General features: G+C 41.1%; 1 protein-coding gene across 2 annotated transcripts; it reads left to right on the top strand.

Annotated features, from left to right (window-relative positions):
• The first annotated feature begins 1,941 nt into the window (after nucleotides 1-1,941).
• On the top strand, nucleotides 1,942-17,324 carry LOC311487002 (suppressor of tumorigenicity 7 protein-like). Of its 2 annotated transcripts, none has more exons than XM_084543081.1 (15): nucleotides 1,942-2,268; nucleotides 2,678-2,760; nucleotides 3,794-3,953; nucleotides 4,039-4,093; nucleotides 4,285-4,400; nucleotides 4,578-4,656; nucleotides 5,116-5,204; nucleotides 5,588-5,688; nucleotides 5,811-5,925; nucleotides 6,038-6,110; nucleotides 6,239-6,341; nucleotides 13,234-13,384; nucleotides 13,932-14,024; nucleotides 14,132-14,271; nucleotides 17,058-17,324. In XM_084543081.1, the coding sequence occupies exons 1-15, from the start codon at nucleotides 2,100-2,102 to the stop codon at nucleotides 17,151-17,153; spliced, it is 1,623 nt and encodes a 540-aa protein (XP_084399207.1). In that variant the 5' UTR covers nucleotides 1,942-2,099; the 3' UTR covers nucleotides 17,154-17,324. The 2 variants fall into 2 exon arrangements, with proteins under 2 accessions (XP_084399207.1, XP_084399208.1); XM_084543082.1 differs by having other exon boundaries at nucleotides 5,116-5,222; nucleotides 5,540-5,688.
• The last annotated feature ends 8,692 nt before the right edge of the window (nucleotides 17,325-26,016 follow it).

Raw genomic sequence — 26,016 nt, 5'->3', positions numbered from 1 at the left:
GCCTTAAAGAGCAGCCTCTTAAGTAATAATGAGAGTGAGAAATGCAGTGCATTTAAGTGAAAACCCCGATCAATTATGTATGATTAGAGGACTCTTAAAAGCTTTGGGGAGAGAAAAGAAAGAAACTACATAAACAGAACATGGAGTCCAGAATGGCTGGATGGATACCAGATGTGAAATTGTAAATGAACCTTAAGTATACAGGTGACTGCAGAATGATGAGAGATATTGCTTCTGCATGGTTGAACCTGTACACTGGCTGACCGTGTACAGGTTGTGCTGCACTTTGTGCTCAGATACCCATCCATTGTTTGCAATGCTGTGTTCTCTGTTTACAATTTACTGTACATAAAAATGAATCTGTCTTCTGCATCGAATGAACATTTCAATGAATCCTTTTTAATAAAATATGTGATTATGATGCATTTGTGAATTCTGCAGTAACTACTTCATTTGACTACTGTTGATATTTAACCATATAAGTGACAAGAAGGTGCTACGTCTTTACTGTCTTCGAAGCTACATGTATATTATTATCAGTGAATGAGTCACAGAGCAGAGGATATTTAGAAATATAATTTCACCCGAAAATGCATCCAAACACGCGGGTCGAGCTACGCACACCATACAACTTCTGCAAACCTGCCCTGTTCTTCTTTTCTTTTCCTTTCCTCCACTCTCCCTCCCTGTCAGTGGCATCATGCATGTTTTCGCCTCTAAAGTGATTGTACCTGATTTATATGACAGGCCTTTAACCCTGCGTGTTCTTGTCCATCAGCATCAGGCAGAAAACACCCAAGGGCATGTGTAAGTAGGTCCAAATCTGGTTCTCTGTCATTCACTGGCTGTAACCTCCAACAGGAACGCACTCCAACAAATCACATTTATTCCTGCCTGGTTAGGAGATGTGAGTCAATCACACAAGGTGAGAAGCGCTGCAGGAACCGTGCATACAAAAATATAATACTCTAATACTTTATGAAAACAGCATTTGTGAACTGTGTATGTTTGTGTATATACCTCTTTGGGTATGTAAATTAGAGACTATATACTGACTTGACGTGACTGGCTGTTTTAACACGGCCACAGCATTTGAAATTTCAGATTATAACAAATGATTCTAAAACATATTCATTAAATGTCTTATGTGGAATAGTTAAAAGAGTACATTCAAATGACACAACAGATGGATTTTTACAATATTGTAAAGAAAACAAATGTGAGAAGGAAGCAAACAAAACTGAACATTGTCTCCACCTGCAGTTAGTAGATGAAAACTGAAGTGAATGTTTTTAATGGTGTAATGACGCCACCTTGTGGTCGCAGAGAGGACTTCACGCTACAATGAGCTGGTGGAAGATCCTGGCTGAGGTTTTCCCACATTTGTGGCTGAGGTGATTAATGTCAGCAAATAGTACCGGGAGCTTGAGGTCCACATCTGTCAAGCTTGCAATTTCCTCTAAAGGGAGACAAATTTTGTTTTTAAATAGTGATCACTGTGTATTAGCTTAAAGATTTAAAGATATAGGGTTTATTTACATGTCAAAACAACCATATCCTTGTCAAATATTGATCGATCATAGCAAGACAGTATAATAAACAAATGTTCTTGAAATATATGTATATCTGCCATTACTCTTTAAAAGGGATTTGTCATTTCTGCTTCAAAACATTACATGTTGAATATATTTTATGCTTTTAAACTATAGCCATTGGGGGAACAGAAATATGAGCCTGGATATTTTTGGTATTTGTCAAACTAAATTAAATCATTACTTGATTAATCAATAATAATGATTGTTCGATTGCTAGATTGAGACCTTATATAGTCAGTCAGCATTGTTCATTTAATTTGTGGCAATTTTACTCAGCTCTTAGGCAATGTAGACGCTGAGATTTATGTCAGACTCAACTGCGAGGCAATTAAATGAACCCATGTTAATATATGATTTGTTTTAAACGAGGAGCAAACGGCGTGAGCCAAAACACACACACACGATCATTTTTCTGTAGCCTCCGGAAATGAGTTTCCTTTGCAGCGATTTCAAGCGGCGCTCTGTGATCACGTGACTCCTCTGTTTACAGACATCCGGAGAAACATGGAGGACACCACTGGCAGTAATCCCCAGTCTCTCGGATTTACAGAGAAACTGAAGTCTTGGCTCTCTTGGTCATGGACTTACGTGTGCGTCATCTGGTTCGGCATGGTGCTGATTATGATATACGTGCTGTGGAGTCCGCTGAAACTGCAGGAAACTCTTACCTCAGGTGAATTAAGGCTGCTGCTAGCTAGCTATTGTTAGCCTCCGGGCTATCTGATCTTTAGCTGGCTGCAAACGGGAGCTGCAGGTTTGACAGCTCCTTGTCTGAGCGACTGAGACGCAAATAGAGTGACATTTCTGGTTCGGTGTAAGTCGAGGATATAATTATCTTCTGGCAGATGCTGGCTGCACTTTTTTTTTTTTCAAACCGTAGCGTGTACTATAAAGACTAGAGATAATTTGTGTTGCCATGTTTGCTGCTTGTGGGTAAGATATGCGAGATACTGAGTGCCACCTGCTAAACACAACCCACGACCATTATTATTATTATTTTATCTGCTATCATTGCAGATAACATTTCTGGTTAATCTGTGGCACACATTTAAAATGTCTATATATGTTTTTTTTTCTTTCAGCCTCAGTGTTTCTAAATACACTGACCCCCAAGTTCTATGTGGCTCTCACTGGAACCTCCTCCCTCATCTCTGGACTCATCCTTGTGAGTTACCGCCTCATTTATTTCATTTCTCACACTACATATTGGAATCTGATGCTCCACTTTTGCACGTCTTACTATTAGGTCATTACATGGGTGCAACTATTACATGTATTACTGTAATCAAAGAGCTGCTGCGCTCAGGATCAGAAGGAACTATGGCTTATCGAGCGCGTACCATTGCAAGGGGGCAAATACACTCACTTGCCAGTTCATTAGGTACGCTAGTGAAAACGTATGCATTCTAATATAAACGTCCTGCACTAAATCTTAGCTTCATAAAGCTTACGGTGCTCAGCGTTTGTAAAATAACTGAGAGAGCTGCTGATTCATCTGTGTTTTTATTTTGAATGCTGCGTGTGTTCGCATTACTATTTAATTGTATTGTGTTGCGTCGACAACCCCATCTTATTCAGTGGTCTCAGCTAAATAACAGAAACACGTTTATGTTTAATTCAATGCAATTTAACAGCGCAACAATCCTCCAAAGCGATCATGCAGTTAAACTACCACCTTCCTGACGCAGTTTCAGCACGAACTGAACATTATAACAGTCGTGAGAGTGGATGAGGTGCAGGACTGTTTTAAAATGCGTTAATTTTCACCAGTGTACCTAATTAACTGGCAAGTGGGTGTTAATGAATAAATGTGAATCGCTTGAGAAATAATCAGACAGATTTATTCTAGCAAGGTTTGCTCAGACAGAAATGTGACCAACATTTTTTACAGACAATAAGGAAATGATCGCAGAATAAAACATCTTCTATCATGCTCTCTTGTCAGTATAATTATAGACTCATTCATTCATTCATTCATTCATCTTCTGTACCCGCTTAATCCTGTTAAGGGTCGCGGGGGTCTGCTGGAGCCTGTCCCAGCTGTCATCGGGCGAGAGGCACAATTATAGACTCTTTAGGCAGAATTTGCAGTTACATTATGTTTTTTTGAAGCTTCCAAACCACTGGTTCTGTGGCCTAATAACAAATATATAACTATAACTTTAAGCATGTTGCCACCACATGTGTTCTCACTACAGATATTTGAGTGGTGGTATTTTCGTAAATATGGGACCTCGTTCATCGAACAAGTGTCCGTGAGCCATCTGCGTCCTCTGCTGGGTGGCGTGGAGAGCAGCTCCACAACTGGTCTGTTCTCGTCAGTTAACGGAGAGGCAGAGCCTAGACCCAGCGTCTCAGGTAAATATGTCTTTCAATGCAAACTGTGACAGCAGTACTATGAATAATACCATGATCACTAACAACAGTGTCTTCCCTTTGGTAGAATGCAAGGTCTGGAGGAATCCTTTGAATCTTTTCAGAGGAGCAGAATATAACAGGTATGCGCAGGGTTCAGATGTGAGATTTGGATATTGAGCTGTTTTTTAAAAATGCGAATGTTTAAATGTAAAGATGTTCAGTGTCGTGAATGTACCGTTTTCTTCTTAGGGGCAAGAAAACGGATTCAGTTTGGTTGGATTCCCCGTAGACCATAAAACGGTAGCTTATATTTTTACTCTGTGTGCTACAGATACACCTGGGTGACCGGGAAGGAACCTTTAACATACTATGATATGAACCTGTCTGCTCAAGACCATCAGACCTTCTTCACAGGAGACACTCAGCAGTTAAGGCCAGAGGATGCTGGTGAGTTACAATGATGTACAAAAAAAAACCACAGTAAAATGTTAAAACGAATGCAAAATGCATGTAAGACGAGACTGAAGTGTCCTTTTTTTTAAACGTTGTGGAGTCCTGTGATTTAATATGTCAAGGTTCTGAGTTTACAACTGTAATAAGCCTGAGTACATCATCTTCTTACAGTGATGCAGAAGGCCTGGAGAGAGAGAAATCCTCAAGCCAGGATCAGAGCAGCTTACCAGGCCATAGAAATGAACCACGAGTGAGTTCTACTCTTACTCCATACGAATCTCTAACCTTCCTGAAGCACAGACACAGAAAAATAAAAGTACAAAGTCGTCAGTTTTGGCTTGCATTGATTTAACCCTCTATTGGATTTATATATCACTGTATAATGTTAAAAAGTGTGTAGACAGGAAGTATGGTGCTGCAGCTCTATATAATGAATAAAATTAGCAGTTTCTGAAGAAGTGTGTTCAGTTTAGAGTCTGAGCTAAACTTGTATTGTATTGTTGTATCGTTTATTAATATTTGAGAGAGCCGTACCGATATATTGGCTGATGCATTAGACCAAGAGATACAGTATACGTTAATAGTAAGTTTCTTGATTGTGCTTGCTTTAGTCAAAAGCCTTTTTTCTGGGCAGTGCCAATTTATTGCCTTGATTACGTTATATTTCCATGCAAAATAAATATTGTTTTCTTCTGCATTGTGTGTGTAGATGCGCTGCAGCTTATGTGCTTCTAGCAGAGGAAGAAGCCACAACTATCACAGAAGCTGAACGTCTCTTCAAAAAAGCATTAAGTATAGGTGAGGATAGATATGAATGTACAGTATTTGTTTGTATCGTTGTGTAGCGCTTCCTTGTGCACTACTCTGCAACGTCACGTCAGCGGTGGGTGTGGTTACAAGTAAAGCAGACCCATATTTGTCATATTTGTCTATTATTCAGTTAAATGATGCTGTTGTGATGAACCTTATAACCTTAATTTCACTAAAATCCAACTTGCATCATCTGTTATTAGTCATATTAGTCCGTTATCACTGATCACTGATACACTTTGTTGAGTCAGGGGGATGCAGAATATTTTTTTTGTATTGCGAATAGGAGCACGTCAGAAGACTTTTCAGAACCGCTGCATTAGCCTGTTTTGTTTTTCAAACACCTCATACGTTCTCTTTGCGACCCACAGCTGGAAAAGATATCAACTTACTCGTGTACATTAAACGCAGACTGGCGATGTGTGCGCGCAAGTTGGGACGGATCAAAGAAGCTGTGAAAATGATGAGAGATGTGAGTTTTTGTTCTAAACTCTAAAAAAAAAAACATGTCAGGGCATCGACAACCTGTGGCTTAGGTGTAAGATGTAGTGTGTATAAAACAGTGGGAGTACAGTATGTGTTATCTCTCTACAGTTAATGAAGGAGTTCCCATTGTTGGGAATGTTAAATATACACGAAAACCTCTTGGAGGCACTTCTGGAGCTTCAGGCGTACGCTGACGTCCAAGCAGTCCTTGCGAAATACGATGGTAAGACTCGGCAAGCTCATCAACACTTACGCAGCATCATCACCCCACGATTGAATTTGAATAAAAATGTATCACGTTAGTCGTATAAACACAACGTCTGCCTCCATTTCAGATATCAGCTTGCCAAAGTCAGCCACTATATGCTACACATCCGCACTGTTGAAAGCTCGGGCTGTATCAGATAAGTATGTTACCCCGTGTTTTATATCGTCTTTTACCGCTAGCCTCACGTAACTTTCAGTATCTGTGTCTCTTTGAGCTTTGTCTGCACTAAATGCAGCGGCAGTCTTTCACATGAGCCGTGTTGCCTCAGGTTCTCTCCAGAAGCAGCGTCGAGGCGAGGGCTGAGCACAGCAGAGATGAACGCCGTGGAGGCCATACACAGAGCCGTTGAGTTCAACCCACACGTGCCAAAGGTCAGTCAGTGTTTCGTCTCCGTAGCGGCTGTGGATGTTCAAGACCTGCTGATTGTCGTGTGACGTTGACCTATAAATGAATAATAAACTTGAGTTGTCAGTGGGTCAGTAATCCCTCCTTTACATATGGTATTTGCGATTAACTTCTATGGTAACTCTCCAGATAAATTATTAACTCAATAATCGTCTGTTAACATTTAAAAGTCCTCTAACATTTAAGTTAAAATAAAAACCCCGTCTGTTCACCTCGACACACGCCTTTCCCCTTCTTTGTGGCTGATATTTTTTGGTGTATATTTCCTGCTGTGTGGAAATATTTGACAAAATAGATTTTCTCTTCAAGTATACAGCGTATACACCGCAGTGCTATTTATTAGTTATTTATCGTTTTTTATTTTTTCTATTAAAACTGTGCAGCTCTGAGTGTTGTTTGTTTTTTGTTATAAGAGCCAGTATTTTTATTTTTATTTTAGTTATTTTTTTATTTTTTTATCTTTTATTATTTTGGAACCACAAAGTAGCCTCTACTGTTGTAATAGAAAATGGAAATATTTAGGGAACTTGGAGGATGGTATTTTGTTTTCAATTGTCAAGAATATAGGCCTAAATTAGATTCATTTTGAAGTTTATTCATTTAGTTTATTACTAAACACAGTTGCACTTAACACACATGATCTAGGAGGATACAAGTAAGATTAAAAAAAACAAAAAAACTATGAATCATTAGGGGTAGAAATTTTGTAAAAAGAAATATATGCACGAAGAAAATATTTTAAAAACTCAACTGGTAATCGGATCAGCCAGTATTAAATGATACCGAGGCATCCTTAATTTAGCTTATCACACTTTGTGTATTTTTAGTGACTGTGGCGTGACTAAAGGCCGCATGCAGTCAAAACAGTCAAAGCAGGTAAACAGGTTGTTAAGCAGTCAGACGATCAAACACACATTTATGTTGGCTGTATAAGGTTGTACAAGCAGAGCAGCCTTTCTCCTGGACGTGCTGCCGGCCTACCAGGAGATGTCAGCGTAGGTCTTCAGACATAAATGTTATCGTCTCCCCCGTAGTATCAGCTCAAAATCCTGGCTTGTGTCAATGTTCGCAATTCTTGCTCTTGATAAGTTTTACGTTTTTTTATTTTGTCTGTTTTTAGCAGGGGTTTAGTTTGATTTTCATATTTGGATCAGCGACATGATAATATGAGATTGGTCACAATGTGGCATAGAAGTGTCTGTGCAGCCAAACAAGGGGGCCGCATCTCTCTGGGCTTTCACGTCAGTTCCCACAGGATTAGGTGTCACACATGCACACACAGATTAATACACAACAAGTTGCAGCACTCTTTTGTCCCAGTTTAGCCTTTGTAGTGTGACTCTTTTTTTCCAAGAGAAAGAGAATCACTGTGTTTGTGTGCATGGAGGTGGAAGACGTCCGCCTGGCGCTTTGATCCAGGCTTTGATTTTAAAGTGAGGGCCCTCATCTTCATTGTCTTTCCGACTGCTCTGTCCCCGCCCTGCCCAGAGGCAGCCGTCCTCTCTCCTCTCATCACGTACCCTCATCCCGTTTCTTATCCTCTCATGTTCCCTTATCCCCCTCTCATCCCCCGTTTGAGCCGAAACAGACGGCCCGAATGTAACCACCGCTGCCAGCTTTGTCAGAGTTACTTCTTTGAATTTAGCTGAATGGCTAAATGACATTATGAAATTTTAACAGACCTTTCATGGAGGATTAGTGGAAGGCTCGTCTTTCAGCGTTTGACTCTGGAATCCGGTACATGCCCGAGCGCTGGGTATGAAAATGTAACAGTGGGGTAGGAGGGGGTGTCGCTTTGTGTTGTCTGGCATGTCTTGAATGATGAGTGCACCTGTGGCTCCGGCCTTTTTTACACGGGCCGGCCTGTTGTCACCAAACGCAGATTTGGTGCGTTGGGTCTTTCTCACGTGTAGGTCTTGGTCTAGTTTTCTGAACAGTGGGTAAGGTTTTGGGAGAGTTTCTAATGCAAGAGATGCCGCGGCCAGATCACACCATCATGTTACTGTCAAGTAATAAATGCTTTGTTGTTCCAAGGACAGGTTTACAAGTGTGTCATAAAATAACAAGCATCTGCATCATATGAACACTGAAACTAAATCTGGTTGCTATAATAATTCCTACTGTTCATAGTTCCCCTCATAAAGCACTTTCAATGTAATCAACCGTAGAAAAGCTCCGTGTTCTGCGTGCAAATGCATTTAACAATTTGCATTAAGTCAATGTGATGCTTCAGCAGCCTGTTTAAGTGAAATTACTTTTTCTGGTAAGCCTTTTCAATAGTAATTCACTCTTTTTGTCAAAAAGATGCAACTTTCAAATACTATTCAGTTGACCTCACTGTCCAATGTGACAAGTGGCTCATGCAAGAACTGTAGCTTCACTGACAACAAGGGGGAATAAAAAAAAAACAAAAAAAAAAACAGTTTTAGGCCACACAAGATGCATCACAGGTGACTAAATAACCTCGCTTATGTCTGTTTGTGTTGCTGTAGGGAATCCATAACAAATACTAGGGCTGCTCTTAGCTGAAGCATGCAGAGTATGCCCGAAGGAGCTTTAGTTACACTGAGAATCGGAGTGGATTTTTCTTCACCTCTCAGCCATTGTGATCGTATCGGTGGACAGCTGTGGACCAATTTACAGAAAACGTGCTCGCGGAGAAAAAAAAAGAGTTCGAACTGCCGGTTAAACCTAAGAGAAAGAGCAGCGCTCGTCGCTCCCTCATCACCAGCGCTGAGGTGCCCTTAAGCAACAGCTTTAACCCCCGACTGCTCAAGTGGAACTGCTCAACAGATCAGGCGCTGTTTGTACTGGGCAGCCTCCAGGTGTGAATGTGTGTAACTGTGTGTGAACGGGCTGTCTTTAACCTCAAGAAGAAGCAAAAATTAAATTACAGTTAAATGCTAATAAGAGGGGAGTTGGGGTTTGACTAGGAACACCTGTGGGTGCTATCCATCAGAAACTCACATGACTAGTGTCTGTTGACAACCAGATACTTACCTGTCGTTGGAGGAGACTGTTTGATCCTGTCTTCCTTCTCCCATGAATGGTACTCTGACATACGTGCCTATTTAAACCCCATCTCCCCACCAGTCTTTTAGAAGTGAAGAAGCCACTTGGACGAGTGGCGAAATGTCTTCAAGAAACTCTACAAGTGTTTTTGGATTAACCGTGACCTGGATGACTGAGAACAGACCTCACTGTCAGTTAATCCATCTAATGATACTATTCGTTGGTTTCATAGGTACATATGTGCAAAAACAAACTGCTTACCACTTGCAAAGACCCTGGAAAGCAGGGTCCTGGTGGTGGCTCAAATTTTTGTCATAAATCTTATGACATCCATTGATTTCTGGATGAAAATTGTGAAGTAACTACTGATAGACTGAAATTGTCGTCTCTTCAGAGCCAACCCATTCACCTCGGTCTCCCTTGAACAGGTGGAGTACTGAGGGAGCATTGTTCAGTAAAGCATTAAATGGTACATTAAGTGGTGGGTGTGTTATCAAGCATGCCAAGCAGATTATATATGAGTATCATGCAAGGCTGCATCACATGAGTTCATTCAGACTGCTCAAAAGGCTGTACACACACTAAACCTACACACACACACACACACACACACACACTTCAGTCCCGCAGCTGTTTCAGTGCACACCATCCTCCTCCCACACGACCCCATTCCTTTTTCCAGCTCTCCATCTTGCCTCTAATTTCCTCCTCTTTTGCTCCCTTCTATTTTCCTCTCCTCCTCATCTTCTTGTCCTCCTCTATTTATCCTCCACCCATTTCTACGTCTGTCCGTCTATTCCAATTAGCATCTCTATCAGCCAGCGGTTTGGAAACTGACAGCTTCCCAGATGCTCGGAAAGCTGATCGAGTATCCCTGCTACCTAAATCTGCTTTACATTTACATTTACAACCATTTTGGTTAATACACGCTCATTTTAAGGCAGTCAGCCTGGCCCGATCCCATTTACTCTGCCCCGTTTGCTCCACTTTGGACGGCAGTTTCTTATCTCACCCCATTCTGGTTGACGTTCTCTCATCTAGATTGCCTGTCAAGGCTCAGAAAGGCAGTTTTTCTTCTAAGCGTACCTCTGAAATTGGCAGTTAGGTTTGTAAATTGAGACAGAAAAGCAGTGTTGGGTTTGCTCCGAATTAAGATGGATGAGGTTTGATACAGACAACAAAAAGGGGGTCGTTGTAGGAATCGCGGTGCGTTTGAGGATTGGCCCACTTAGGGACAAATATTGTGAGTTTTTCTCTACGTTCCTTTCCAGTTGTAGAACATATCCACCAGCCAGTATCAGCATTTACTTAAATGTTAGCGTTCGTCTTTGTATTTCTGCAGCCAGCACCTGTTTTTCCTTTACCTTCTTTCACTGTACACGTGCGTTTGTTCAACAATTACACAGCTACTACAAGGCTGATGTCATTGTTGCCTGTGTGACCCATTGTGAACAGCCAAGTGCTGCAGATTAGAATCAGAAGGAAGCTTATGAGTTATGCTCTGGGTTATGACTGGCCAGGGATAAAAGGAGAACACATGAAACTCTATCCCTTCATCAAAGAGGCGACAGGGAGTGGAGAAGCAGACCGCAGAGCGGGGAGGTGGGGGGGTGCGATGGAGGTGTCACCAGGTCTAATGCAGTGGCATGCGAGGAAGGACAGCTGAGCAGCCAGCCTCTCTAAATGGTTAATCTTAAAACACAGAGGACCCAGGCCTACTTGTGTGCCATATAATGTCCGCTCATTATCAGCAGCAGATTAATAATCAGACAGAAATGTGTATAAAACTGTAAAATATTCAGTTATTTGTAAAATATCCAAGAACATCTTGATTCGCTTATAATTTCTTAAAATCATAAAATCCCGAGTGTAAGAACGGGCCTTGCACATGTCCTGCCAACTTAAAGTATTCCACAAAATGATATGCATATTTTTAACAGTTGTGTTCTGCTCCCGTGTGAGTCGTTGGCTGGTCAACTGCCTCACCACTGGTGTTGGCAAAATGTTTGTTCTCCGAATAAAGGAGACGGAATTGAGTTGAAGAGGAAAGCAGACAGTCAAGAGTCTTGGCTGGAGCAGAGATACCTGATTTAAGTGAGTCAGACAGGATAAGTGAGAAGTCGCAAACAGGCAGCTTCTGGATGTCTCTAGCAGCCTGTTCTCGTAAAGACTATAGAGGACGTTGGATGGAAACACAAAAGGCTACAAGACAGGCGAGATAGGTTCACTGGAGTTTTTTCCTGGTGGTTGCCTGCTTCATACATAACATTCAGAGGCTCGTGAGGTGGTGAGGGACAGGATATGTCCGTGACACTGCATTGAGCTAGGGGCAGTGAAGTGAGAATAATAAAGACTGACGGATAGACTCTGGAGATTGTGGAGTGCGTGTTTTATTTGTGTTAATGAATTGTTTCTATTTTTTTATTTGCATGCTTTTTTGACTCAACTTCTGAGAGATAAAATACAGTAGTTTAGTAGTATGATCAATTATAATGGTAAATAGCCTTGTGTTTATACTTTGAATCTCTACCTATTGATAATCAAAACCCTTTACAGTCACTATGTCACATTTACCGACTCGTTCATTCGTCCGTGTCAGGCATTTCAGTTGTTCAGTTTGCAGTGATCGAACCGTTAAAACTTGGATTTGTGAACAAACTTTACGTAATGAGCTGCAACCACGCACGGGACAAGAGAATAGGAAGGCTCTGATTAGTTTTGTGGCAATAGGAGTTTGTTTGGAAAATTGCCAGGTAACCGATGTCAGAGTGCGGACATGGAAACGAGGCTTCTTGTTTAGCACTTTAAAGCTATGTTACGACGAATCAGAGAAAGACAATAAAGAGCCAGGCAGCGAGGGTGTAGACGGGGGGCTAAGGCCAGGGGAGATGGGAGAAGCAGCATGGTCCGGCTGGTTGGATAGATGGATGGATGGCTGGCTGAGCCCGTGACCATGGAGAGGATTAGACGGGATTAGCTGTGGGGTAACCTTCCCAAAGTGTCAGTCTGAGACCCAGAGCGCTGTGAAGCTGGCCGCCTGGGAATCTGGCCCAGGGGGCCTCAGCCCTGCACATGGGTTTTGTTTAACACAGACTCCTACCACACTGACCACCGCAGAGATAAATTAAATAGAATGTCGGGTTGGTGCATCCATAAATGACCAAAACCTAGTTAATGCAGAAAGATTATATCTTCACATTGTTATCTATAAAAGCTTATTCTGTGTTATTTCAGATAAACTTTCTGTTCTATAGGTTGTAACTCTAGGATGTGGGCCTTTGTCAGCACAGTGAACCGAATGACTCACTGGGACAAACTTACACAGTAGACAAAGAGAGGAGGGGTGAGCGGGGGATGTTACACATTTAAGGAATGAATGTACTGTACCGTAACACACACACACACACACACACACACACAGCTTTGGAAAGCTATTCCCTCCCACCTTGAACAATTGCAAAATAAGTCTCTCAACAAATACCTCACATGAAGAAAATATGTTTTCAGTTAGCAGGGAGTTAGCCATGGGAATTACACAACACGGCAGAGTAAATAAAGTACTGACTGAGATACGAGATAATGTGAATGAAACCATTAAAGCTGCATTTAGTGATTTTGGACCACAAGGGGGCATACTTTGAAGACCAAACTCAAATAGTTTAGACTCATTTCCTACATCCCGTTTTGCAAAGACAAAGCAAGACCACGCTAACATTTATTTCCTAATATTGACAAGTTGCCTTGTCTGAGTTCATATTCTGTCATTGTTTGACCATGGTACAATGGCACAATGATAGATGCACTGAACAGAAGTCTTGTGTTTTTTTCCCCACTTCCTGTCTTTAGTACTTATTAGAGATGAAGAGCCTCATCCTGCCTCCAGAGCACATCTTGAAGAGGGGTGACAGCGAGGCAGTAGCATACGCTTTCTTCCACCTGCAGCACTGGAAGAGAGCAGAAGGAGCCTTAAACCTACTACACTGCACCTGGGAGGGCAGTACGTATCAGTTCTACCTCTTCTGTTTTTACCACTACACTAGGATGGGGTCAGACTACAGGAGTCTCCTGAGGATCTTTAGACCCCTCACATTACCAGATTATCAGATCTCAGATCAGATTTATCCCCCAATTGCCAGAAGGGGTGACTCATGTATAAATAGACCTAAAACTACTGCAGTATGAGCCCAGCATCAGTTATTATCGATGTCTCTCTCTCTTTCTCTTAAATATTAATAGTTTTCAAGTCACAGTTATACAGTACTATCACACAGCCGTGACATTACACAATTACAGAACCGAACCATTTTCCCTAGAAGCAGCTTTTTTTTTTTAGGAAGTGAAATGTGTCAGGTCTGTTTGCATAGCACATTAATAAATATCCAACTTGTGATTATAAAGTGAATGAGATCATCAACCCTCCCAAGAAGGATATTAGTGTTACATGTCATCAGGACGTCAGTATCCCGGTTTACTGAAAATTTAGTCCATTTGCGGTGTGTTAGTCAGCTTGATGCAACTTCCTGTTTTCATCTTTGTCTCTGCAGCATTTCGGATAATTCCTTACCCACTGGAGAAGGGCCACCTGTTTTACCCCTACCCAGGATGCACAGAAACAGCAGATAGGGAACTACTGCCCTGTAAGTATGGTGGCCTATCTCTCTTTGAAATGTTTATCTGCACTAGTTTTGACTGAATCTCCCGGCCTCTCTCTCTCTCTTTTTGCGATTTCTCATATTTTCTCAAGCTTTCCATGAGGTGTCGGTGTACCCAAAGAAAGAGCTTCCCTTCTTCATCCTCTTCACAGCAGGCCTTTGCTCTTTTACTGCCATGCTGGCCATGCTCACACATCAGTTCCCTGAGCTCATGGGTGTCTTTGCCAAAGCAGTAAGTACCATCACTGCTCATCTCCATGTCATCTGGGTTGATGTGACTTCAGATTGATTCACAAATTCATTATGACTTTAACTGCGGTTTCATCCATTCATGTTCCTTTCAGATCTTTTTTTTTTAAATCATTTTTGTATGCATTATATTTGTAACCTGAACCTCTCCACCCATGTAGTAATTGCAGCCTTCCATCACTGTCAGTAGCACTGGAGGCTCATGGGAGTTGAAGGCCTGTAAAGTCCATGTTTAGCAAAACAAGCTGTATACCAACTTAAGCTATCAGTGACAACAGCTGAGCAGTTCAAGCTCATCTCTGCAGCAAACTTAAACAACCATAAAGACTTAGAAGCCATAAATGCGTGCGTTGCTCTCTTTTATATTTATTTATTATAGAAGTGTTGTGTTATCTGTTTTTAACTCATTTGGCAAACTCCTGACTTTGGCTAATCCTTTGTTTATGCTCAGCCTGTTTATTAGGGCCTGTCTTTACATGGACTCATGGACTCGTAGCAAAAACAAGGCCGCAGGGAACATCTAGTGCTCTTGACTTTTTGTTATGGGAAAGATTGGGCGCAGATTGGATTTTTACAGCAGGCACGCTGAGCCTCTTGTGCGTAATGTTCAGACAGGAACGATGCCTCACCGATGATACACATACTTATGAGACTGTTAAAATCAAGCATACTGTACCTCAAACAGTATGAGCAGTTATATTCTTATAGTATTAATTTAGAAGATTACGAGCAGTTACTAGCTTATGTAAATCATTATAATATGCATAATATAGACATACCTACATCCTAAAGTGACAGTCTCAAATATCCCAGTTCGTTATACTAGAATTGCAAGGACTTATTTAAGTATTTAGCAAAAAGAAAAATCTTATAGATCGCCACTTTACTTTTAGATGTAAGACACAAGCATAATCTCTTTTGTTAATCAGACAAACATAAGTCGTTGAGTTTCTCTATATTTATCAGGCGTCTCATTTTATATCCTTAACAAAGTAAAAGTCCCTGGACACTTGAATATACAGTACGACAGGTGTGTTGCAGAGAAATACAGTCACAACCTTAAAACCACTGACAGGAGAAGTAAATAACATTGATCATCTTGTGACAATGTAATTGTCAAAACAGAATTTCGAGGCACTCCAGTGTCCAGCTGGTTTGAGAGAGGGTGGAGACTGACTGCTCATTCAAGAAATATAGTTTGTTTATGTTCTTCTTTGATTACTCCACAGTGGAAATAATAGAAGCAGCAGAAAAGAAATTATGCACAAATTATGCTCATATGGCTATGGTGAGTGCTAGAATGGCACTGGAGGAACTAGAGGGCCTCAATCCCAAAGTTTACACCGATCAGGCGTAACATTATGAGCACTGACAGGAGGAGTAAATAACACTGACCATCTTGTAACAATGAAATGTTCTGCTGGGCAACTTTTGGACCTGGCATTCATGTGGATGTTACTTAGACATGTACCACCCACCTAGACCAGACCAGGCACCTCCACCCCATAGCAATGTCACTCCTTGATGGCAGCAGCCATCCCCAGCAGGATGCAGCCTGACACAGACAAACACACAAGAACGGTTTAGGAACAACTCAAAAAAACATGAAGAACAGCACAAGGTGTTGACCTGGCCTCCAAATTCACTAGATTGAAATAAAACTGATCAAATATCTGTGGGATGATCCACAGAGTCCCCTCCCCTCAACCCACAGGACTCAAAGGCCCCCGCTAACAACGTTCTGTTGCCAGACACCACAGGACACCCTCAGAAGGCCCATGAAGGTCATAATGTTATGACTGATCGGTGTGCATCTTAAATAATAAGTCCTGTTCAGTAATGAAGGAGTAGGTAAGATGATATGCAGGAGACTTTCCTTTGTATAATTTTTATGAAATGCTAACATAAATGTAGTTTACTTGTGTTTCAAATTCAACTCATTTGAAAAGTTTCATTATCTCAAGGGTGTACTTACCACAGCAGTGTGTTTACCTGTTTATTTACACGGCTGCATGTCTGCTGTTGCTTTAGGTGACTGTGTGCTTGGGGGGAAATGTGGGACAAATAATGGATGGTGAAAATATTGTAAAAAAAATTACAAGGCAGACATATTTTTACTTATCTTTCATGCTCATCCTGTCAGATTTAAAGGATGACAGTCACTCTGCTTTTGAATCGCTGTTTGCCTTTTGTCAGTGTTGCTTAAATAAGATTTATTTCCTGATTTTAAAGGTCAAACTACAGACTTCCTCATGCTCAATAATCTTTCGCCTTTCATTTGGTTATTTAGTGAGAGTGAAACTGGATTTTGATTCATAAATGTGTGCTGACGTGTAAATATAAAGTTTATTCTAAGATCATGTGAATATATTGAGCTGTCAGCACTGTTTCTACAAACTGAATTATTGTAGCTCTGGCAGTGTTGGAGGAAGCTTCTGGATCATTTGTCTAAATATGTTGTCGACTTTTTTTCCAATCAGGCTCAGGAGGCGAATATTGTGTCGCCACAAACACATTAAAGTCACAATTACAGATCAATCACTTTTAAATGGGGTGAGCTGGATGACAATGATCTGGTTTCTCTTTAAGATTTTTGTATTATCCTTTTTAACTTTATAAATAATTTCACCTCAGACTGTAAGAGTTCCATTACGCTGCTTGATTGTAGGACGGGGTCTGTGACTGAACGAGTATTAAACATGATCTTAAAATGGAAGAAGTTTTACAAACATTTAACGGGAGGTCTGTTCTGCTTTCTCTCCCTTCCAGTTCTTCAGCACACTATTTGCACCTCTGGGTTTCTTCGCAGACAAGATGGAAAGCTTCATGCCGTCCAGTTTTTGGCACCAGCTGACTCGGATCTGACCCCATCTCGCACACACTCACTCTCACACACACACAAATACACACACCAGTACCACTCCAAACCTTGGGACAAAAAGTGTTTGCTCTCCTGTCTTCAGCATTACTGTCCACTTGCTGCATTGTTACTGATTATGTTGGCTGAGGTTGTATCAACACATCAATAGCACTCCTAAGATGCTCTCCCACACTGTTCCAGCAGCCAGACTTTTTCCAAGAACACATTTGGTAAAATACCATTTGCAGCAATTTCGCAGGGTCATTCACTTGTCATCATGTTAGCATGGGGAAATTCGAAATTTTTCAGTATCCCACAGAGCCCGGCTCTAAATTTGGTCAGAGGCGATCCTCCTGTTTGTTCACAACAATGAATGAAACCACGAAAACCCTGCATGCCGTCTATGCTCTTATTACAGCCTTGTCAGATGAATTTGTTTTCACCAGTGAAGAACAAAATGTGCACATGAAGGATTTATCTCACAGAAGATATGTTTATGGATGCAGCTTATCCTTTCTCCTTTCTCAGCGTAATTATGTGAATTTAAAAAGATTATATTTCTGTGCCCCACAGTCATCCAGTGCGGCAGATATGAGACCTCCTAAAAGCAGAGCGCTGATTTACAGTCTCAGAGTGGCTGCAGTGTATACAACGCCTCTGCAGTTCAGCGGCTGTTACCAAGGCATGACACCTCGGCACTATATCACTGGGGCAACCGTCAGCCCCACCCCTTCAAAATGTAAATGGACTCGTCACCGGCCACAGTTAGCCTTCTCATGGCATCAACCATTATGCTGATTGCACTATGGACTCCATAAGTCAACGTCTTGGTCAAGAGGCAAACAAAAATTACAGAGGCACCAAACCCACCGAGAATTTCACAGCATAGTCAGTGTAACAAATGTAAGCTATAAATTATTTAATTACAGTCATTTTAAATATACTGTTTTATAGCTGTTTATAAGTTCACTGAGGGGCATTAACCCTCAGTAGTTCTCAAAACACACAGAGAGCATATTAAGTTGCTCAATTTAACGTCCTGGTGATATACATAGACTCATTTAGAGATTTAAGATTTGCTGTTCTCTGTTTCATGTGATACTGACGCCATTTGATCTAAGAATCAGTGCAATAGCTTCTCAGAAACACATGTCCAGTAAAACAGAGAAGAATGTAGTGAATTAAATGCTGAAGGTACCAGTTTTATGCCCAGTTTACGCTTGTGCATCAATTTGACGCCGTAGCTATGGCGACAGCCCAGCTACTGGACAGATCCTAATGCCATAGCCTGACATGCACCTCTCCAGAAATGTAACCAAGTGTGACGGTGATGCAGACTGCAAGAGCTGTGATTGGCCCGCTTGGTAGTAGCGCGTTTCCGCTTTAGTATTTCCAGCTGCTTTTCCATCTCCGCAGTTTTCAAATTGATTGTTGTGGATCAAGATGGAACACATTGAGGAAAGGTTAACTGGGGAGGACGAGTCCTATAAATGTTTGTATCTCTAGTCGCTATGGGCCACGGGCCTACACAGTAGGAACAGAAATTAACCCGACTGGCAAAAAAGACTCAGTGCCGACTACTGTTTGCGTGGTGTTTTTACAGAGCGAGCCAGACTGACGAGTGCACAAGTATAAATGGCTCGCACCGGCACAGGCTACATGCGTAGGTTACACGTCCATGTCCTGCACAGGTATAAACCGCGCTTTACACCACTTAACAGTGGTTTTGTGATGTGACACCATCCCAGCAGTTTAATACATGAACAGGTTTTATTACATTTAACATGAGCATGTTATACTTTCACACTCATCAGTGGCCACGACTGTCTAGAGCTCGCGCTTCTAGATGTACTGACAACAAAATGAAAATGCGATGATGTTAAAGTGCCTTTTTACTACATCGCAAACATTGGCATTTATTTCACCTCCAGTTCCGATTGGAAATTTAGAGGCGACTCTGTTCAGATTCGACGGCTTCAGTTTGATTCATATATGCCTTCAAAAAGTGTCATTACTTTACAGAATGTTTGACCGACCTCTGACAAGAATTACAAGGAACAAAGTAATAGAAAACATGCTTGTGAGAAAATAGTAAAGTGATAAGCTGGTTATTATGTAATGCTTGTTATTATGGTACAGTATGTTGTGAATTTGGATTTTTACCGAAATAAAACGTAGGATGACACTGTTTTAAATTTCACCCTGTGCACTCTGTAGCAGTATAAAATAGAAAATGTAAGACTACGTGCTGAAGACAGGAGAATGTGTGAACAGCTGTAACTACTCTTGAATGAGTTTGAAAGCAAAACCCACAATAAATTACTGTTTCAGTGCAGTTTCCTTCCATGTGTGATTCTTATTTTAGATTTTATTGTGATGTTTAGTTTATTTTCTTGTACGTGAAACAAAAAGCTAAAAATATCTTTTCTAAATGAATGAGCCTGTACAGAAGACACTTTATCTGTGTGGAAACAGGACAAGCAAGCACAACTAACAGCTAACAGTATACAGTAATAGATATTAATGCTGTCCCCTGTAAAGTAGATATAATTTCCCTTGTCTTTTAAAATCTATATTAATAAGAGTTTGAATCTTGTTCCAAACACCCTCTGGTATCCTGCTGCTGCTTTATAAAGAGTCCTTGTGTTCCATCATTACGATTATACCACTCTGCCACCATCAGCACATGCTCTTACGTGGCATGTTTCCAGTGAACCTCTGGTGGCATAATCATACTTCATGCACTCATGCTTAAGTGGCGAGCAGCTGTAATGAAAATCGCTGTCGAGGACTGTTGGCTGGACCTCAAGTGTTTGCTCGCTGCATGTAGAAACTTGAATTGCTCGCTGACCTCCATGGCATCAAGGGAAAAGAATAAAGGAAGTGAAGGGTAAAAGACACGGAGTATATACAGCAACAGTTTCCTTTGATCTGGATTTTATGATAAGGTGAGAAACATTTACAGCCAACAGGGGTTCAAGAAAAGTAAAATTATCAAATGATTTGAGGTGGGAAAGCCATATACACCGATCAGGCATAATATTATGACCAGTGACAGGAGAAGTAAATAACATTGACCATCTTGTGACGATGCAATGTTCTGCTGGGAAGCTTTTAGACCTGGCATTGGTGTGGATGTTACTTAGACAAATATGGGATGCACTGGAACAAGCCTGATCCACAGAGGCCCCTCTCCATCAACCCATAGGACCCAAAGGCCCCCACTAACAACATTCTGTTGCCAGACACCACAGGACGCCCTCAGAAGGCCCGTTTCCATTCTCTGATCAGTCATAACTGTTGTAGAAGCACAAGGGAGACCTACACAATATTAGGAAGGTGGTCATAATGTTATGCCTAATCGGTGTAAGTGACAAATTGTGTCATATTTGTGGTTGTGGTGTCCTACATAGACACACTTAAAAATCTCCAGTGGAAAGAGGCAGTCCTAACAATTGACCCACTAAACAAGAGGTTTTAATACCCTGCTGCCAGCCTAGTAAGCTCACCGGCATGATGAATTAATGAACTCCTGTGGCCTGGGATGTGTGCCAAGTGTGTCCCTGAAGGTCACATACAGACAGTATGTGAAGTCTGAAGTCTCCCGCTGCTCACAAGGCTATGTGTGTTATGTCTGTCCATGTGTCTGTTTCACTGCGTCCACACCGGTTTTTCCCAAGAAAGTGCCGTGACAGTGTGAGGTGTTTCTGGTTAACGTATTTATATTTCTCGATGGCCACCCAGTGTGTTAGCAATCTGGCGACAATGGAAAACTGTATCTGGGTCATTTTCTCCAACACACTGTCCATTATATCTGACATACACTCACATGTGACACTCTCCATGGGCTGCAACATGCATCCAATGCACCCTTTGAGGATAGGTGGGCTATTTAAAACGTCAGTACCGTTCCTGCTTGTTTGTCCCTGTGAAATCACCTCATACAGCTAATGTATCACTTTATCACCTGCCCACAGTCAGATCCTGTGTTTTATGGAGTAGTTAGTTGGTTAAATGAAATGGCTTTCTGTTGAGGCCTCAAAGGAATTTTAAAACTGAAAGCAGTTTTCCTGTCATCATGGCTGCCATGAAGACCAGGTGACTCATCCCACAGGTTTTAAACTCCACTGAGACACTTCAAAGGTAAGAGCTGTGCTGCCTTTTTTGCTAATGTACATGTCCTCAGTGATGTCCTGGTCATGTTTTTCTCGTGTCACTTCTGAGGCTGTTAGCTTCTTTGTTGCTAACTGCTAGCTGCTTTGTTGCTAACTTCTTTGTTGCTAACTGCTTGCTGCCTTGTTGCTAACAACGTATCTGTTGCTGACAGCTGCCTTGTTGCCAACTGTTAACGTCTTTGTTGCTAACTGCTAACTTCTTTGTTGCTAGCTGCCAGCTTCTTTTGTTGCTAACATAACTGCCAACTTCTTTTGTTGCTAACTGCTGAATTCTTTGTTGCTAGCAGCTAACTTATTTGTTGCTAGCAGCTAACTTATTTGTTGCTAGCAGCTAACTTATTTGTTGCTAACAGATAACTTATTTGTTGCTAACTGCCAACTTCTTTGTTGCTAACAGTTAACTTGTTTGTTGGTAACTGATGGCTGCTTTGTTGCCAACTGCTAATGTCTTTGTTGCTAACTGCTGACTTCTTTGTTGCTAACCGCTAACTTCTTTGTTGCTAACCGCTAACTTATTTGTTGCTAACAGATAACTTATTTGTTGCTAACTGCCAACTTCTTTGTTGCTAACAGTTAACTTGTTTGTTGCTAACTGATGGCTGCTTTGTTGCCAACTGCTAATGTCTTTGTTGCTAACTGCTGACTTCTTTGTTGCTAACCGCTAACTTCTTTGTTGCTAACCGCTAACTTCTTTGTTGCTAACCGCTAGCTTCGTTGTTGCTAACTGCCAACTTCTTTGTTGCTAACCAGGTCATTTGCATAAGATCATTGTCCTTTTATTTTGCTTTCATCTGCCTATGGAGCCACTTTTCAGTTGTTTGCTTTTTACGCTGCTCGTCTAAAATGGTGAAATATCATGTTTCAGTATTTTGTAGTCTGAAGTGGTTTTGTGGCATATTTCCCCACAGGCAAGCTGTTGTTTTGAGTGGTTTCCTGTTGGCATTGTAACATTATATATTTGCTTTTGGGATGTAAACACTAGTGTTTTTGCTGCGCACAGTCCGCTCATGTTGTTTCTGTTGGATGTAGGTTTCATGGTAAACTCAACATTTGCTCTGTCACACACACACAACAAGCCATCACCCTCACATTTGTGTCTATGCACACTTCATCAGCATCTGCTAAGCTTCTGCTGCAATCCAAGATGACATTGTTTGCGCAAGCCGTTCTACTTTTATTTTATTTTGTGGGTTTTCGAGTGGATACAGTTTGTGAGTTCATAATTATCTGCTGCATTGCTTGTGCTGGTCTCCGGCTAGGTATCAGATGGTTTTAAATGAGCTGTCATGACCATGAAAATTTAGTTGATGATTAGTTCTCATGCAAATAACAGTAGTTATAGATTGAATTGCCTTTTTGCAGCGTGTCTTTAAATGCTCATTTTCAGCCGTATGAAACAGTTTGTATATTCCTTCCTGTGAACTGTATAATGTAAAACTTAAGATAAACCTGTTGTTACACTAATTCTTTCCGCAGAGGAATGGCACACAAAAAGCCATAAAAGTGCGACAGTTAAACCTCAAACTATGAATATATTGATGGAAATATGACTCTGTTTTTTATACAGATGAGCGTAAATGACAATGAAATGAAATTGTTGGGTTAGGGATAATTTCTACTGTGCTGATCTTTGTGTTCGGTTAGGGAAGTAGAAGCACTGCCCCCAAATACAGCTCATCAGTTCTCCACATACCTTGTCTTCACACAATAAATCCACTTCATGTGAGTTGGCTGAATGAATTTAAGGATTATTATGCATCTGACCATTAAACATACAATGTGCGGTAATAGCCGTGTACCCTGTGTAAGTATCCTTGAGAAAGGCACTGAGCTCTGTCCCTGCAAATATGGGAGTTGACTACTGCAGACACAGAAAACGTGGTGCTTTTTGCTCGTGCTTCGAACAGAGTCGGTCCCTACATCTATGCAAACGCGTATGTTAACATAATATCTGAGATTTATATCTGGATCTCTTTCTCCCAATAGCATGTGCATGACATCACTTGGCAAATCATAAATATGCTACACTATAGCAGCTACAGTCAAGTCCAATTCCGCGTCCATGTAAAACTCTTTAATTACACCAGATGGGGGCGTGGGGCCCACCTTCTTTTCCAAGGAAAACAGTGAAACTACAGGCACAGTTCGCCACTGATTTTCAACTAATTTTCTAAATAGTCCAGAGAGCGACAATTTCACAATGCATACATATCAGTATATCTCCCATACTGCTATAAATCACAGATATCAGTTGTATGAGTGGGCGGTGTACAGGGAACTAGTGAGATAAGGAGAAAATGAACTGATGTTTAATGTGAACTTGACACTGGATTGTTTTCATATCAAACTGCGAGAATGGATTACAACATTTCTGTCTTCTGTCTGTCTTCCCTGAAAAGCACTCTGTCCCCTGGGACCATTTTAGCACTGATGTGCTGTTAAATAGAGATGCCCATTTGATAACACAATGATGACAGAGAATGCCTGCGATGCCTCTCTTGTTATTTTTACAGACTTCGACTGGATGCTGGAGGACAAAGCTCCACAGATACTATGACAAATTTAAAGATCAGCAAAGTATTTATAATCTACTCTCTGTGGACACGGCTCAGATAATTGGTTAGCGAAAAATTTAAAGAAGGGAAAATGTTTTTGGGCTCCTTTACACATAATATTTGAATATTTTGTAATCCATTTTCTCTTTCTATCCAAGTCTACCAGCTGCCAGTCTTGTTACGCTACTGGAAAATCTACTCTACAATTACCTGACATTGAACTGACTGAACTTTAAAACACTAACCTGGCTGGCTGCATTATTTTTACCCTGTCCGTGCCATAGCTGAAGCAGGACTAAAGCGTAAGATACCATATAAGCTTGAAGAGAACGGAAGACCTCTAATAGGAGTGACAGAAGGTGGATCAACAAGGTTTAATATAGAGCCAGGAAGATATTTTAGGACCTATATTTCCAAGGTGAAAATGCCTCCACAGACAGCCATATAGGACAGTGTTTGACTGAACCCTGACAGACTAAAAGACAGTTTAAGAAACATGGCTGCAGTCTTGATTGAATAGTCCACCTTTTGGTCCCAGAAATGGAACAAGTTTACATCTGACAAATTTAATATATTTTGATATTAGAGCCAACAGACCAGAATAAAGTCCTCAATTAGTCCAAATCTACAGTTCAGATCAGCACAATTTTACAACGTACAGAAAAAATTAGTAGTTGGGCTTTATGGACTGTGCAATTTAAAATTCTTATATTTTTGCGAAAAACTAATAAGTGCAGCCGCAGATCGTCCCCTACAGTGTGAACAGCTTTCACCTTTCTAATCTTTAAGAAAAACACTGCCATCATATTCTTCATTTATATTCAAAACAAGATCATTCGCTTGCAATTAACTTTTTGACTCTGTGTGTCGCTCCGCTTTGTTCAAAGTGCTTTACTTTGGCTCTCCCGCTCATTACGTGGACTTGAAACAATTTGTTGACTCTCGGCATTCGCGGCTTGTTGTCAGATTCATTTAGATCCATAAACCCCTCTGAGGGCTGTGTCTCCACAGGCATAACACGATGTCTAGCTGCATTACCAGATGTTAGAAAGTCGTATTGGAGATCAGCTACTTCACTGCTCTCTTCGCAACGTCTTGGCCTGGCTACATGAAACACTTCACTTCTCACAAACCACCCAGGGCCAGTGGATGTGTGCACAAAGGACTGAAAGCACAGTTGCATAAGATTATTAAAGTGTTCTGACACAATGCAATGAGAGAAAAAACATGCTGTTGGCTTTTGTAATGAAGTGGATTTAGGGGGCAGAACTGGAATATATTAATAAGTTGGTTTATATCAGTGCATACTGATTACTGTAACCACAAATCTTTGTTTTTAGAGGAGCTTAGAAGGAGCACTTTATATCTGCAGAGTCCAACATGTTGCACTGCCAAGTTTCTTCAGTAGCCCATCATAGATCAACCAAGCACTGGCAGTAGAAGATCCAGAGTCTAGATGCGGCCAACACGGGTTTCCCTACATGCTTGGAAATCCACTCAGTGGATTGCAATCTGCAACATCACCACTATAAGCGACTAAATCATACACATTGGTTCTTTCAGAGAAAATCCATTGGACTGGAGACCACAAGGAGGTTTGAAATTGGTAGAAAAAGTAGGATTTCTGCATTCATGTCAGTTATCCGCAGTGTTGTTTTCTGTATTTGATCGGTCTATGGAGTGGCGTTGTGTTGCAGGGAAGGTTGAGATAGGTTTTCATTGTTATATAGATAGGTTTGCATTATTTTGCAACAAAAGCTTTCTTTAAATGACTCCTTGACTGTGTTGTTTATTTGCAGTGTTGTATGTCTGAACCATATACTGTATATAAATATAGACAATACGTCCCCACTTCCTTGCATTGGCTAAACACTATTTTCCCGAGGATACAGGCGGCACCGCCTTGTGAGTTTGGAGCCAGAGTCTGCACAGTACATTCCGAGAGTCACACCTCCGCCAGACTCACTCACATGTTGTTTAATTAATACGAGCGGTTGGCTTGGCAACTTGTAGTCATCATGATGTCACATCCTGCTTCTATAGCTTCAAATAACTAACTAAAACAGAAAAAAATGGACACTTGAGTATGTACAAGCATTATATTAACTACCTAAAATGACAGAAACCATCCTTGAAAA

This window comes from Chelon labrosus (genome assembly GCF_963514085.1).
Source record: "Chelon labrosus genome assembly, chromosome: 4".
Classification (NCBI taxonomy): Eukaryota; Metazoa; Chordata; class Actinopteri; order Mugiliformes; family Mugilidae; genus Chelon; species Chelon labrosus.
The sequence above is the reverse complement of the archived record's forward strand: the minus strand, read 5'-3'. Positions and strand labels throughout refer to the sequence as shown.

Bases quoted from the DNA above. Each gene is read 5' to 3' on its own strand.
- LOC311487002 (XM_084543082.1), top strand. From the start codon at position 2,100: ATGGAGGACACCACTGGCAGTAATCCCCAGTCTCTCGGATTTACAGAG. The intron at 4,657-5,115 runs GTGAGTTCTACT...TTGTGTGTGTAG, and splicing joins GCCATAGAAATGAACCACGA to ATGCGCTGCAGCTTATGTGC. The intron at 14,272-17,057 runs GTAAGTACCATC...TCTCCCTTCCAG, and splicing joins TGGGTGTCTTTGCCAAAGCA to TTCTTCAGCACACTATTTGC.